The sequence below is a fragment of the Anoplopoma fimbria genome, chromosome 13, assembly GCF_027596085.1.
Source record: "Anoplopoma fimbria isolate UVic2021 breed Golden Eagle Sablefish chromosome 13, Afim_UVic_2022, whole genome shotgun sequence".
NCBI lineage: Eukaryota > Metazoa > Chordata > Actinopteri > Perciformes > Anoplopomatidae > Anoplopoma > Anoplopoma fimbria.
In genome coordinates, this window is record NC_072461.1 from 11,118,372 (window position 1) to 11,135,439 (window position 17,068).

General features: G+C 38.8%; 1 protein-coding gene across 1 annotated transcript; it reads left to right on the forward strand.

The window, feature by feature from the left end:
- Nucleotides 1-629: 629 nt before the first annotated feature.
- mccc2 (methylcrotonyl-CoA carboxylase subunit 2) lies at nt 630-16,263 on the forward strand. Its single transcript, XM_054610748.1, has 17 exons — nt 630-838; nt 2,096-2,162; nt 3,147-3,231; nt 3,535-3,636; nt 4,253-4,380; nt 5,131-5,243; nt 6,155-6,268; nt 6,538-6,602; nt 8,366-8,465; nt 8,567-8,662; nt 9,986-10,058; nt 10,164-10,240; nt 11,519-11,585; nt 11,930-12,086; nt 12,755-12,869; nt 13,808-13,893; nt 15,260-16,263. The coding sequence occupies exons 1-17, from the start codon at nt 707-709 to the stop codon at nt 15,375-15,377; spliced, it is 1,695 nt and encodes a 564-aa protein (XP_054466723.1). The 5' UTR covers nt 630-706; the 3' UTR covers nt 15,378-16,263.
- The last annotated feature ends 805 nt before the right edge of the window (nt 16,264-17,068 follow it).

Here is a 17,068-nt window from a genome sequence, read left to right on the forward strand (position 1 = left end):
TCCTCACCCACACACACACACGCACACTCACTCGTACACACACACACACACACACACACACACACACACACACACACACACACACACACACACACACACACACACACACACACACACACACACACACACACACACACACACACACACACATACAATGCACTGATTTCGGGTGCCTAGTGCTTGTAAAATCCACATGATGGCAGTATGGATCTGTATAATGATCCCTCTTTTCCTCCTTGGCATCTTGTTTTTTTATTACATGAACACACTGCAATCTACAATTGAAATGCTTTCAAAGTAATTTTTTAATGAAGTTATACTTTAATTTTAATAACAGAAATGAGAGAAACCATATGTTGCATAATGGATGGAGGATGTAGCCTACATAAGCAGTGAGTTGTATTGCTTTTTTGGAACTTTCCACCATATAACTACATCCTTATTCTTGGGATGCAGTTGAAAACTCAAAAAAAAAAAATGAATTGACCTTGAGGTAAGATTATTCCGTCAAAGATTTGTATTATATTATTACAACATTGACACAACTGAGAAGTGTTACGCACATACAGTTTGTATAAACAGCAGGTGGCGATATAGAGCTTTATATCTACTAACATTAACCACAGAAGAAGAAGAAGATCAGCTCTAGGTTAGCTAGCAAGCTAGCATCTACAAAGTGCACGGTTAGACAGTCGTGAGCATCAGCATGCTTTTACAGACGGCCAGGCCGTGGTTGCTGCGTTGCAGGAGTCTACCTGCGGCGTGCACCAGGTCTTACTACGCCGAAAAAGTAGCTCGACTCGGGTCTCAGCCGGATAAACAGTCTTCTGAATACCAGGTAGGTTAGCCTGATGCTAACGTCAGCTAGCCAAACGTAACAACTGTACTCGCTGCTAATGTCAAAGTGAACTGTTCAACTCCACAATTGACAGACAAATGTAAAACCACGCCGGGGTTAGCTAATGTTGGCAGGCATTAAAACTGTATATTTGTTTTAGTTTCTAAACCACGCAGAGGCTAGTTCTAGCTAGTTTACTGGCTATAAGAGGTCAAAACCTTGAGCTTTCACTGTGCTCAGCCAAAGTGTTAGCATCATAACACAAGCTAGCCAGCCATTCATTCTGCTTTACAGTATATAGACACAAGGTTAACTACACATGTCATTAAAGGTCTGTTTGTGACTGTCACTCCTAACGTTAGTCCTGCTTGTTATTGTTTCCAACAAGATGGTTTACTGGTGGTTTACATATGGCATCCCAGCCATATGTTATACCTCTCAAGTGATTAACATTTTTACAGTAGAGACTTTTCACAACCCGGACTGTGTAGCCTCTAGTACATCAGGTAGAGGTAAATGTTGCTTAGGTTGCAACCAGCAGACCTGTGTTGTACTCAGTATCCAGAGTTGATGACCTCTGTCTGAGGGGTAAATGCAGCATCAATGATAGGTGGTAAAAATGAAATGCATAAATGGCAAAATCTACCATTAACACTTTTTATTTTACCGTAACCTCTGAAAACCACAATGAGCCATCAGCAATACTTATCACTCAAACAACACACCAATTATGGAACTTTTTTAGGCCTAGGTAGGAATAAGTGCAAACTGGGCTTAATTTTTTTATTTTATTAGAATGTTAAAGGTTTTAATGCTTAAGAGTATTACAGTTATACATTACTAATGTTAATCACAAGATGCATCAATAGGGTCAACATTCAACCAATTCATCCTCACTGATGCTACACAAAAAAATGCCACTGGATGGCGCCGGCGTCCCATTGTCTCTTTATTATCAGCTTGGAAAAAAAGACTTAAAAACACACCAAGGTAAACATGTCTATTAAGTGATGGTGTTCCACATTAAATCAGTGTTACAGCTATGTTCTTGGCCTTTTATCATTTCTTCTTAACAAATACAGTTTCATAAGTGATGGAGAGAGTAGCAAACTTCTCTATTTCAAATGATCTAAGAGCTGTAGTTACAACAGAGAGCCTTAACTCCATTCTTTTATGTGATTAAATGGATGTCATCAGTAGAAATCATTCGACATAACAAACAAAACGAAATGTCTGTGTGCTCTTTTTGTGTTTCAGGAGAATTATGAGCGGATGCAGGTTATCGTTGATGAACTGAAAAGCCGGACAGAGAAAGTTAAATTGGGTAGGTGTGAGCACATGACGGATTACACGCTACACCGTACATAAATTCATCACTTTGTGTTTTCATTTCAATGCTGGAAATTGAGTCTCCACCTTCAGGCCAACTGGATAATGAAAGTATTGACAAAACACCTTTACTCCCCCCATCTGTTTTAGTGAAAAAAACAAATCTCTTTGTAATCATATTGTACTTCTAGAAGGGGGGGTTTCTTGTTAAAATTTTGTGGGGCAGAGGGACACAGAAAACATCATGATCAAGTTAATGTTGCTCCACAAAGGGACTTGCTGTACACCAGCAGTGTGTTTAGTGGGAGAAAGGGAAGGCAGACATAAGCTTAAGAAAAGCACAGAGCTTTATAAAGCGCATTCATCTACAACTTGCCACTACAGAAGTGCCCCAAACGCACACACACAATTACAAAGTAAGAACAGAACAGAAGATTTAACTATGTTGGCAAGGATATTTAGGAAATGGTTAAACATAAAAAAAATATGACAAAAATCAAGATTTTGTTGCATCATTTCTGGTTGAATCATGGCCATAGCTCCGACAACAAGCTGAGGCTGCGAAAAAGGAGCTGCACCGTGAGTGACAGTGATTGTTACAGCATATTAAGTGCAATATAATGTAAAAGACAAGGTTTGGGTGAATCAATAAATGGCACCAAATGACTGATGAAAAAGACAACATCTGTCCATTTTAAATTCACATTTAGTAATCTATAAAAATGTATTAGGGTCCACTGATATGTAGATATGAAGGATTTAAGGGCCGACTTTTACTTGTCAATGTTTGAACTGGAAGTAACACTTGCTTTGATTGATAAAGGGTAAACAAAAAACCTCTAAGCTATTCCGTATCTCATTTCTATGTTTGTGTTTTGTGTTTAGGATCTACACTTTGACACATGCTTAATCAACACTAGCCTTTTCAAAGTGTTGCCAAATTGTTTCCTTCACACTCTGTTTATTTTTATCCATCCAGGTGGGGGAGAAAAAGCCAGAAGACTTCACACTTCTCGCGGGAAACTTTTGCCAAGGGAGCGTATAGACAGACTGCTGGATCCAGGGTACAGTACCAACTTACTTCCAACTTTGATTCAAAGTTCACGGCCAACTCGCACCAAGCAGACCAAAAGACGTGAAAGATTTGTAGTGCTCTGGTTGGATGTAATTACACAGACCAATGCATAGGTAGTTCCCATGTCTGACGCTGTACACACACTAGCATTGCTTTCACTTCACATAATCCACCATCCGATCACATGTCATGGTTTCATGCTCAAAACATGGAACATCTAAAGTGTAAAAGGGGTCATTTTAAATTGCAAACATGTATTATATGTTTTTTTTTTTATATGGTTTTCTTGCAGGACCCCTTTCTTGGAGTTCTCTCAGTTTGCTGCATATGAATTGTACGGGAAAGAGGTCGTCCCAGCAGGCGGTATCCTTACTGGGATCGGCCGGGTTTCAGGGTAAGCATCACGAATGAGCTGATATTTCTGCTAATAAAAGACTGAAAAACAAGACATTGTCTATGCCAGTGGTTCTCAAATGGGGGTACATGTACCCCTGGGGGTACGTGAAAGCACTCCAGGGGGTACGTGAGATTTTTTAAAAATATATTTAAAATTAGCATCCATTCAAAAATCCTTTAAAAAGAGTTATTTAATAAATATTCAAAAAATATAAGTGTAAGTTCATGAACTGAATTCAATGCAACGATGCAATCTTCAGTGTTGACAGTTTAATAAATCAGACACTGATGGCACAGCGCTGTGTATTACATCTTTTTTCAACCAAAAATTCTTTGCGCTGGTTAGGGGGTACTTGGCTGAAAAAATATTTCACAGGGGGTACATCACTGAAAAAAGGTTGAGAACCACTGGTCTATGCCTCTTTAAATGCAGAATAAACACATCCTTAACTAGATGCAAAATATTCAAATGTAAAAGTCTGATAATTAAATGGGGTGTTTAAATGAATTCTTGTGACCTGTAATTAGCTTTTTTTGGATGATTTTCAATGAGATTTCCCCCGAGCACTCCAGATGCACCGCAAATTGAATTCAGTTTCTTTTGTCTCTCATAGAGTGGAATGTGTTATTGTTGCAAACGATGCTACTGTCAAAGGTGGCACATACTTCCCGGTTACAGTGAAGAAACACCTTCGTGCGCAAGAAATAGCCCAGCAGAACAACCTGCCGTGCATTTACTTAGGTAAGTTTCTTTTAGTTTCGTTGGTTGTCCGTAGGAGTTATTTCTCCCGATTTTGCACATCGTCCACATGGTCTCAACAAAGAACTGATTCGATTTTTGGAGGTCAAAGGACAAGATCACTGTGACCTCAGGTCCATCCCATTCTCACGATATCTCAGAAAGGCCATGAGCGAATTTCTTCAAATTTTGGCAAAAACATCCACTTTTACCCAAGGCTGGACTGATTAGAATTTTGTGGTTTAAAGGTCATAACTCAAGAATTCACATGCTAATTATGAAAATAACACAAATGTCTGAGAGGATGAAATGATGGAAGGGAGGACATCTCAGACAGGAATGGATGTCCACTGCAACATGACTGGTCGGTGTAGGCATACAACCGAGAGGCTGTAATTCTAGTCAAGACTTTGGTCCAACAAGAAACCTTTATTCACAAAACAATTAAACATATAATATAAACATATACTTTTGAAAGTCATGCTGGAGAAAAAAAGAGAAATATGTATATTTGTAACTTTATAAAATAAGGATACTACAAGTATCTTCACTGTGATTTATTAAATATCCAGCTCTCCTCTGCCCTCTGAGGAAAATCCTGATGTGTAGTCTCCCTAGAAGTCCCCTGGTTGAGACTTTTCAGGCTGCAGTTTGTAGTCTAACAAAGACTCGATGCCTGTAATAAAGCCAGACGCCAAATGTTACTAATAACCACTGACTTCTCTACATGTTTTATGTTCTTTGCTCCTTCAGTGGATTCTGGCGGGGCCAATCTTCCCAGACAGGCCGAAGTCTTTCCAGACAGAGATCACTTTGGACGTATTTTCTACAACCAGGCCCGGCTGTCCTCAGAGGGAATAGCACAGGTATGTTTGGTTGAATAACACTGTATTTCACATGCCGAACATATAACACACTTAAAGCAGTCTTTAACTGTAGCCTATTGGTGTTCTCTTGGATGTGACATTTGTTGTATTTGACATAACTGTGTTGATTGGTTGTTAGAAGAATACAGGGCTGTCTAAAAATGATATCAGAAACAGCAGGGATTTATATTATAGGTTTAAATAAACTGCACTGCTTTGGGTGATTCATCTTCTCATTGTCTGCAGGCAACCGATCCATCTTGTTATTGACTGCTGAAGAAGACACATCCTTGTGTTTTTTTAAAAACAGGACAAAAAGAACTCAATTTGTGTGCGAGCTGATAGATGCGATGGGTGCTGTAGAGAAGTCAGGTCTCACACTCACATCTCTCCAAAAGACTCAGGGGTTATAAACAGCTGACTATGTTCATTCTTCAACAAACTGAATGCCCATTTATTTTTGCTAATGTTGTCTCTTCTAATGATTCAAGTTATATTTTATTCAAGGCTTCTCCTTCTGTGTCATTTATCGTTTCCTAATTTTTTTTTTTTCTTCCCCCTAGCTATATTAAGTGTAACCTCCACATTTACAACTAGATTGCTGTTTTACAAATGTATGAGTCCAGTTACAAGTGGCCATTAAGTTGTTGTTAATTGCATTCACAATTCAGTTAATTATTCAAAAAGGCCTCTAAGGACAGGGACACAATGGAAAGTTTAATCTACATTGAATCTGATTGCTACTGGTACAATCAAGTGTGAAGTTACAAATTTGCTTGTAGCCAAGTTGTACTGGAGCAGCTTTTTTCACGGTCATATAAATTAGTTATTAATTTCATAGCAGAGCGTTCATGTCTCGTCAATCTCTGATGTCCATTGTCAATATTTGACTTTTCTCTTGACTCTTTCAGATTGCGGTCGTGATGGGCTCCTGCACTGCTGGAGGAGCGTATGTACCCGCCATGGCAGATGAGAGCATCATTGTGCGGAAACAAGGAACCATTTTCCTGGGAGGACCTCCACTGGTAGGTCATATTATTGTTTTTAAAATTATATATAAGAGTATGATGGAAGTTGGAGCATTAGAATGGCTCCTAATCCTGTTTTGTGGGTCATATGCCATTTATAGGTTTTACAAACATATATTAAGCACCAGAAATATCTTACTAATAGCATGTACTTTTGGTTGTATTAATTTAAATTGAGCTATACAGTATTACAGTATACAGCAGGCTTATTAAAAAAAACTTTAGTAATATTTTGTGTGTTTAAGACTCTGTCTTTGTATTCATAGGTCAAAGCTGCCACCGGGGAAGAAGTTTCTGCAGAGGACCTCGGTGGTGCTGATCTTCACTGCAAGTATGAAATAACAGTATTTTTCATTACATCACATGTGGGTGTTTTTCATTTGTTTTTTAGAACAGCGTTGTTCATTAACTTAAAAAAATAAATAATCTGTTCTCCATAGGATGTGACTCAACCCTAAAATAGACCAACAAAACATCACATGACACAAACATGATGAGTTTTTTTCCCAGTGGTGTCATTTATAATGTGGATTTACACAGGGAGAAGGTTGTTCTCCACAAAATATGTAATGTTGAAGACAGTGTTGTTGGAGTTTGTTGTTTTCCTTTAAAAGGAGCATAATTATATGCACATCACATATAGATGAAAGGCCATCATAAAGTTCTGAGAAAGAGTTCTGATCTTTAGATTTTTCTTCTTTGGATTTTTTTTTTTGAAAGTCACCTGAATTTTTTTGCTAGGAATCCTCATTCAAAATTCCTTTACTTTGAAATTCTTCTTCTTCCTTCTTCTTTCTTTTTCTTTGAACTTTCAGCATAATTCCATTCCAATTCTATTTTCCACATTGTAGTGATCCACACACAGAATTGTAGGTACAGTCCACAAGCCACAAACAGCTGTTACAGCGCTGCAAACAGCTGTTTCTACGTGCTTCCCCCAGCTGATTTTAGAGAGTAGTTCATAAATTCCAAATATATCTAGCACTCAAATAGTGCCACACTATTATATGAATGCTCTGAATAATAAATGTAGGCACATTCTTTTATTTTGAAATATTCATGTTGTTATTTATGAGTGATGAATGATCCTTTATTTCATTATAACATTATTTCATTATTTTCCTGTCACTGTGATGATTCAATTGTGAGATTTGCAGTCGAGTCAGGCTCCTTATGATCAGCAAAAGTACAAAAGTATTGCCATCAAATTATACTTAAAGTACTAATGGTATACAATTATTGAGGCATTAATGTGTTCGGCACTTTATTGTAGCAGCTGGTAAAGGTGAGACTCATTTAAACTACTTTTATTTACTTAATGATTAGGCTATATGCTACTTAATAATACATCATAGTTTATAAGTTGATTTATATTTTGTACTTGGGGTACTTTGCAGATTCTGATTCTAACTAGTTACTAATATTCTCAAATAAATGTAGTGAAGTAAATAATACAATGTTTCCCTCTGAGATAAAGTGGAGTAGCAGTATTAAGTTACATGAAATGGAAATACTCAAGTACCCAAGTACAATAACCTATAAATTGTATGTGAGTACAGTACTTATTATCAAAAATTAACAAAAATTGAGCCAGGTTTTTCACCAACGAATCATCTCTTTTCTGTCTAGATAAAGTACACAAATTCTTTGAATTTTAAATTGATAACTGAAGTCTTAGTGTGAAGCCATCAAGGGTTCAAACTTGGCAGATAGCTCAGCAAAATCATGACTAGCCCTTGGTGAAGGTTATCAAATCAAGCCTCGGGTGATGTGGAATAAACATGGCAATTCCGACTCAGGCGTTGTGCCAAGATTTCTCTTTTCATGATTTGTTTTTCACTGTACATAGATCATATTTTGTCCCTGCAAAATAAACAAATTAATAAAACATTTTTTATATTTTGAATATATTTTCATATTTTATAATCCAACAAAACAGGCAGAAAAAAAGTTCAGGTTACAGATTCAAAATGCTGTGTTTTTGGGGAAATAATTTCATTTCATTTAAATTGCTGAAACGCATCACACGCTCTTTGTCTGTGACTAATGTGCTGTAATAATGTCACAGTGATGGATTTGTGGCTTATTTGACAGAAAATCTGGCGTGACAGACCACTATGCTTTGGACGATAACCATGCCATCCATTTAGCAAGAAAGGCGGTGAGAAACCTCAACTACAGGAAAAATATTGAGGTCAGTCCGATGATGAAGATCACTAACAATCACCTTTTTATTTTCTAGACAGTTAAGCCGTCTGTGCTCTCTGTTGACGTGGAGTCTGTTTTATTTTTCAGGTCACCACAGAACCCACTGAAGCCCCTCTCTTCCCAGCAGATGAACTCTATGGCATCGTTGGAGCTAACTTGAAACGCAACTTTGATGTCAGAGAGGTATTTGTCCAGTTTCCCTGTACATTATGTCCAAAGGGCAAAACAACTGTGAAAACGAGTATTGGGCGAAGGTAAATTATAGTATTATTATGATGTGTTCAAATGTAATCTTTTAAAATTTGGTTTCGGTGAGAAACTTGGAAAACAAATCCAGTTGTATGTTTAACTTTCCGACACTAACTCTGAGCAGCATATAATATATAATTAAAAATACAAATACCCCAAAATAATGTTTAATAAAATAAAATATTAAAGTAAAAATACAATTGTTTGTTTTATGCAAATAACACTAAACATGACAATAACTAAGTAAAAAGACATTTAGAATTGTTTACATTTTTTTTCTGTCCATTTGTCATATACTCTGTTGATTTAATTATTTATTAATAGGCCTACATTTTCCATTTCAGACAAGTAAGCTTGGCTATCAAGCATCAGACAACTTAAGATATAACTTAGCCCTGATGCCCTTTGTTTAATGTGTTTAGCAGAGATAATTTCCATTGGATTAATTAGATTTATTGTAGTGTTGCCACCAGAAAACAAGAAGCTTTGCACCCCTGCTTTATACTTAAGATTTATGAAACAGTCTCAGAATGCAGCGTGAACATGATTTAGCCGTCAGGTCTCTCTCTCTGTCAGGAGCTCAATCGATAATGGACAGCCGGCGTCAATCTCTTTGTTTTGGCTCTCTCCGGCGGGGCTCGCCAGATGTTCTCATTTGGTTTGAAGCCTGTGTCCTTTGATTCTTGATGCAGACCGTGGAGCAGGAATTACTGCTAACTCTGGAGATGTCAAACTGTTTGTAGTGTAGAACAGTATTGGCAGTCCGTTTAGGAAACAAGATCAAGTGGATGCTCCCTCTTTTACAGCAGATTCATAGGCTATTATAGGCTTTTCAACAAAAGGCAGCCTTAAATGACTTCAGTTAAATCACTCAAGTTAAAATTGTAATAATCTAGTGACCTCAATAGATTTTTCTTCATTATGAACAATTCAAAATGTTTGAATGTTGGTTACGCCTGATGGGAAGGTGGACCCTTGCTTGGTCGCTCCGGCCATCAGTATATGAATGGGCGTGAATGGGTGAATGACATGAAGTGTTAAAGCGCTTTAAATGGTCCAAAGACTAGAAAATGGCTACACAAGTACAAGTCAATTTACCATTGGTTAACATTTACAAAACTCTAGAATATCACCAGCCTCCCCCTCCCTCTAACATGTCAGAACAAACCGTAAGCAAACATTGTATTCTTCTTTGTTTTGTGTCACTGCTCCTGTATTATTGGCTTTTAAAACTTTACTGTATCCATTTCATCGCAGGTCATCGCCAGAATTGTAGACGGCAGCAAATTTGATGAGTTCAAGGCTTTCTATGGAGACACGCTCATCGTAGGTTTGTGAACCAACTTCTTTTTTTTTCTCCATTTCTACAAACTCAGAGATCTACCAACCTTGAAATGTGATTCGCATCACCCCTCTGTCTCTTGTACCTGTTCAGGATTTTCAAGAATATTTGGTTACCCCGTCGGAATCATCGGCAACAACGGAGTCTTGTTCTCAGAGTCTGCGAAAAAGGTAAAAATAATTTTGTGCCCAAGAATAACTGAAGCGGTAAAAGCAAGTGTTCTCTAAAGAATATCTCCACAGTGTTGTTAGAACTCCTTAAAATCTGCCTCTGGCTTCTTTTTTTTCTTTCGGGGTGGCTATCTCAGGAGTTCTTTGACAGATGGCTCTGTAATAACAGTATTTAGAAAAGCATGGACAAGAGACAATCATCGTTTTCATTCAATATAATTCACTGAATTAGCGAGCCAGTCTGCCGTGAACGGCTGAACTTTACACCGGCTTAGGAGAAGATGAGGAGCCGAATTATAGACTAATCCGTTTTTTCAAACACATTTTGAATGAGATTACAAGCTTGAACTGAAAAATATAAAGGTTTCTTTGATTTCAATTTTTTTTTATTGTGCGGTCTAAATGTGGCAGTATGACAGTATCTCATCAGTGTAATTGCTGATAAAAAGGGACGGACACAGTGGATCAGTCGGAGAAAGATGTGGAGCAAGAATCAAATCAATACAGCACCTGCAATTCAAGATGCATTTTCAAGACACGCTGTCATCACTGTATAATTGCTAGAAAGCTTCTCTGCTTGTGAAAAGGAGAGTTAACAGATAAAACATTTAGATTAGAATTCTGTTGTCGTGCACGCCATTGGGAACAAACCCACTTATTTGTTTTGTTTCAACGAGTGACAGTTTCTTATAAGCAGCCGTCTATCACGCCGTCTCCAGCTTCTGCTACCACTGGAAGAAAGCCTAGACTGCCCAAAACAAAGAAAACACCTGAGTAATCCAGCAATACAAAGCGTACTGGAAACGAGGCGTCTCCATACAGCGCGCACATGCCTTTTGTGCTCCTGGCAGATCTGTGTTGTTCAGTTTGTTTTTGGGTTTTTTTCTGGCAAGGCTGAAGGCCGTACAGCTGCTTTCGCATTCAAAGTAAAATTCTAGCGAGTACAAAGCCAGTGAGAAGCCAGATCCCTAAAGTTGATAAATGTGACTGGTCTTGACTCGCATGGGGAAGATGATGATAAAGGTGAGGCCGGCTGCTCGCAGGACACACACCCAATGAGTGGTTTGATGAACACCAAGCAGTTCCTTCCAGATGTGATCCAGACAGGACAGGGACAGCAACAGCATCGGCACTAGACCAGCTCCTAAAGCAGTTCAGCGTGTACACTAGAATTCTGTTAGAGACAGCTCTTTCTGTTAGTGCATTTTATATATGGGCAGTGTTTCTTTTGCAGAGGGAATACACTAAACTCACTGAATATTTGAATTTCTTTTTCAGGGAACGCATTTTATCGAACTATGCTGCCAGCGAAACATTCCACTTATTTTCCTCCAAAACATAACAGGTCAGTGGGAATTCTTTATTTACCTGATGTTTGGGGATTTTCGAGGTGTCGGATTTTGTTTAGGTGTTTCTATTCTCTCATTCTGTCACTCCATGGCCTCCATTCAGAGTGAACACTATAACGAAGAGGTATTCATTATGATTTAAGTACTTTTAAACGACTGAAAACTTGTGGCCTTTTAATGGGCTCTCATTCACCGGATGAACCTTGTTTCTAATATGTTTTTCCTTCACATTAATCTTTTTATTTTTTAACACATCTAGGCGCCTTCCCTTTGAGGCGACAAAACACAAAGTCAATCCAAGTTTTTAATCTGCCATCTCTCCTCCGCATCTTCATCTCAGGCTTTATGGTGGGTCGGGAGTACGAGGCAGGCGGAATCGCCAAGGACGGAGCCAAGATGGTGACCGCCGTCGCTTGCGCCAATGTTCCCAAGATCACCGTTATCATCGGCGGCTCCTACGGCGCGGGGAACTACGGCATGTGCGGCAGAGCCTACAGGTACGAAGCAACACGTCTTAACAAAAATATAAGCCTGGCCAAGAGCTACAGTGTTGCATAAATGTGAAGATCAGATGCCCTTGGATTTTAAAATGTCTGTAAATTTGACCCTTTTGCATTGGAGACTTTCAGATTCTAACCTTTTTCAATGCTAAAAACACACTTGAAAATAAATCCATCCTTTTTGATTCCAATTTTCCGACACCAACCACCACTCGGGTTTTATAAAACCTTTCGCACGTCCGCTGTAGTTCCCTAAAGTAGTAACCTTTGCATGTATTCTGCAAGTCGTTCAGAAACAAGCTATTGTCTGATTACATTCATCTGATCTCGGTGTCTCTCTCAGCTCTTTCTGCTTCTTTGTTTTCCATCAATTTAAATACAAATTTGAATAAACACAGATAAAGCGTTTTGGAAAATTTATGCCGGTATTCACCTTTGGCTGGATTTTTATTTTTTTATTTGTTTATGATTTAGTATTCCCTGTGAAGTGGTGCTTTTCTGGCCCAAAGCTCTCATAAATCACATTATGGTGTAGTTGTCATCAGATTATTACTAGAGCATTAAATCTTCATTAACGCAGGTGGTTGGTCTGCTATTTAGCTGACTATTCTAGCTCAGCAAATGATAAGCAGAAATGACATTTCCTTGTCGTCTTCTTCTCACAGCCCTCGGTTCCTGTACATGTGGCCCAATTCCCGGATCTCCGTGATGGGCGGCGAGCAGGCGGCTACCGTCCTGGCCACCATCACCAAGGATCAAAGGGCACGCGAGGGAAAGGAGGTAACGATTCCCATTAATCATCCCGCCCGCACCGCATTGGAACGGCTCAAATTGGCTTTTTGTGGATTTGCTGCCAAAAAGCATAAACATTATGGAGACATTTTTCTCTCAGTAATGGTCGGACATGGCACTTATTCAAGGATAAAATTATATCAGTGTTAAGTGTTACAGTGATGACTTATCCTGAATAGTGCAGTCGTCAAATGACCATAATTAAATTGTGTCAGGTATGATTTTATGGGTGTATTAAGAGCGTATTAATAGCTTCAGAATGTCGCCTCGCATTACTGCTAAATGGCAGGCGTTTCAATCGGTGATGTTTAAGATGGTTTAACAATGTATGGTTTTTTTATTTTATATATTTAATTATATATATATACTTTTTTTTTTTTTTTTTTTACCATCTTTACTCGATTAACAGTTGAACCCGGTTGAACAAGCAGCAGGCACTTTCAGGGGTGGTTAGCGTCCCTCTTGTTGACTTGCCGTCCCCTGGTAGCAGAGACAGTGCAGGGGCAGAGGGCTTGTTCAGTTGCATATGTTGGTCTAGCCTGCCTGACTCATTGACATCAATAGCATGCGTCGGACGCATCTGCAACACTTTCTGGGTGCAGCTTTGGCTGCTGTAGCGATTCTAGACGATGCTTGTGGATCACCAGTGCCGTTATACGTTTCAGCAGCATCTCTCACTGAGCTGCTTATTGATAAACCCACGGCACTGTCCGTGGTGCTGAAGTAAGATTAGAACTTAGGCAAATGTTTTTACATTTTTTTTATTTCACTGTGCTCAAATCGTGTACACTCAAATGCGAGTTTATTCGCTCCACCTGGCTGAAACCAACGCAGTCTGATACACCAGACCTTTTTTTTTTTAACTGCAGTTATCTTTGACAGACCTACAGCACCAATTTAATTTATTTTAACAATTTTATTCACAGTTCACAGCAGAGCAGGAGGCTGCCATGAAGAAACCAATAGTGGAGCGGTTTGAAGAGGAAGGCAGTCCATACTTCTCCAGTGCAAGGTGAGCTTTTGGTCATGACACATCATTCTGTTATTCAAAATGATACAAAATTGTGCGTAGGGTCAGGGCATGACCAGGTCATCAGCATTTTTCTTTTTGTAATTTCATTTTGAATCATTCTAATACATCACGTCATCCTGTTTCTCATAAGTCATAAGAAGTGATGGGGTGATGTGTTTAAAGGGCATTTCTTCCCTGTCAGATGTCCTGTTGTTCTGCTAATATGATCATCATCATCATCTTCGCTTTTCATTTAGTCCTGTGGGCTATTTTCATGGCATACATGTGAGCAGAGCACATATCAGACAGTGGAGGTCGTACAAACAAAATATTCATCATACTGTAGAAAATGATGTGTATATGTTGAAGGGCTGGGAGACGATTCAAATACTCAAAATAAGGATGGTTGTTTGTACATGTTTTTTTTTTAAAGGGAAAATAGCCTCACTGAGATTGAAAACACAAACTTACAATGAATCAGATAAACTATAAAGAGAAAAATCAAGATGCTCAAAACGCATAAGATCAAATTAAACAAACAAAATGCTAAACTGTACTAGATGTCTAATAAGAAAGGACTCTTGAACTGAGGTCGTTTACAAATTCATTTTAGAGATGTTACTGGCGGCCAGTAAATTAGTTACTGTGCAAAGGATCGAGGTTGATGACGGAATTACCCTCCTAAGCCCCGCCCCCTGCTGCAACTCAGTCAAGCTGTCAGAGCAAAAAGTTAAAAGTAGAAAAGCTCTGATTGTAAATTTCTTTTTTAATAATTTGTCCACCACCACCCAAACCATGAAAACTTTTAAATGTCATCTTTTACTTTATTATTGTCATTTGTAGTGGTTATTTACATGAAAACACACACTTCAAATGATTAGGTAATACATTAATGCATTTTATATATATATATATATACTTGCTCTCAGCAATAGTAGTTTGGAGGTGGTAGTGATAGTGGAAGTAGCATTAGTGATATATTTTGTGTCGATGTTCAGGGTCGTGATGCACTGGCGTTTTCTATATTAATACTACAAAATAAATGATCAAGTGAAAGTTTATAGCCATTAGTATGCTATGCAAGTTTCACAAATATGAATACTGATGAAATAAGTTTTTATATTTCTAACTTTGCAGAGCATAAAGAAAGGCAGGGAATCCTTTTTGAAACTTTTACAACTGTATTAAAAACTGGAAGATATGCGAGGGAGTCACTCAGATAACGGAGCACTGCGTCTTGATTTCTGCATTAAAGTGATTGATGAGAGACCTGCACAAGTACTGTATGAAGCCTCAGATAAGTGAGGTGAAATACACTTTCTAATAACATGATGCCTTTTTTTTGTATTCATTTTTTTTTTAACAGACTCTGGGATGACGGCATTATCGATCCCGCCGACACTCGTCTGATTCTGGGTCTGAGCCTCAGCGCAGCACTGAATGCCCCGACGAAGAAGACTCGCTTCGGGGTGTTCAGGATGTAATGCTGGCGTAGCTTTTGCAGGTGTGGACCTCAGACGTGAACTGTACTTACACTAGTCTTTTTTTGTAGTTATAGCTGTGAGATGTCACCAGATTAAGAGCAACAAACAGGAATAAAAAAAATCCCACACCCTCGGATCAATGGGGATGTGATCGGATGGTGTGTTGTTGTTGTTGTGGGATATTTCCACCAATAAGTTGTGCCTTAACTGTTACTGTTCCAGTGTAAATGCAAACTGTACACCCCTTCACCCCGTACTTGGAATGAGTTTTTTAATCGTATACTGTAAATGATGAATTATAAAATAAGGATAACATACAAGTTGCTGTCTTTTTATTTATTACTCAGTTACTGCTTCTGAAAGAGGAATACCAGAAGAAAAACCAACCTGCTTAAGGGGGCGCTGTTTATCTATAAATATTTCACTGGCCACAGTCTAGCGGGATGGCAGAAGCACACTCTAAATGCCTTTTTTTAGATAACAGCGTTGTTGTATTGATAGAGGAGCTGTTTTGATGGAAATAATAAAATAACACTGAAGATGTCCAAGCTTGGTGCAATTATCTGTGTGTGCACACTTGAGGCGCTGGGGTTTTTAATTATGCTTTCTGAGCCAGCCTTATGTCTGCTTTAATGTTTTTTGTTTTTTTTATCAGAAACATAGCATTACGGCAAGATGTAGTCGTATAGATGGCATGCTGCAGACTGAGTGTGCTGTGTGCTGAAGCTGAGCCACAGAGGAAGAGCGCTTAACTTTACCAGCTGGCCACCCTGTCCTCCTCCTCTTTCTCCTCCTCATCCCTCTATCTATTTAACTGAACATGCTCCACACAGTTGGTATGCTCACATATTTATATAGAGCATCTGAGCTCACTTTGGCAACAAGTTACTTTTTTTTTTTTTTTTTTCTTCCTCCATAGGACTTTTAGCGGGCAAGGATTAGGTGCAGCAGTGGATGTGAATGTTTGAGCATCTTCCTATGAAGCCGGCTGGTAAAAAATAAAAGCTGAACTGGAAACCATTTATACTCCTCTGTGTATGACTGACTGAGTGGAGAGCCTCAACTTTGTGTGTGTGTGTGTGTGTGTGTGTGTGTGTGTGTGTGTGTGTGTGTGTGTGTGTGTGTGTGTGTGTGTGTGTGTGTGTGTGTGTGTGTGTGTGTGTGTGTGTGTGTGTGTGTGTGTGTGTGTGTGTGTGTGTGTGTGTGTGTGTGTGTGTGTGTCATCCATCTCCTTCCACGACCACCACATTTTTTTTTTTTTTTTTTAAAACTAGTAGCCTGGTTAATCTTCCTCCACTAAATGTCACTGTGGGATCATCACCACACGGCATGAACCAGTTTTAGACATTTTGATTCCTTGGTTGCTTGAATGCTGAGATCTAATGAAAAGTCTCGTCTCAAATGGGTTTTCAAGGTATGTGATAAAAGATGTTGATCAACCATTTATGATTATACTCTACATTTCTTTCTCTCTGACCGTGACTTCTCATAATCGCGGTAATCATTATTCTCTGGGTGGCTTAAGGACATCGTCGGAGTCACACCAGGCCGTTTCAGTCGGACACAGTGGCGTTTGTTCTAGCTGAGCTTATTTATTGCAGTAGTTTATTGCGAGGTAGGCCGGACACGACGGGTTGCCATGCGCTGGTGTTGGTATCCAGGGCATCTTTTCAACTTTGGAAAAAAACTTC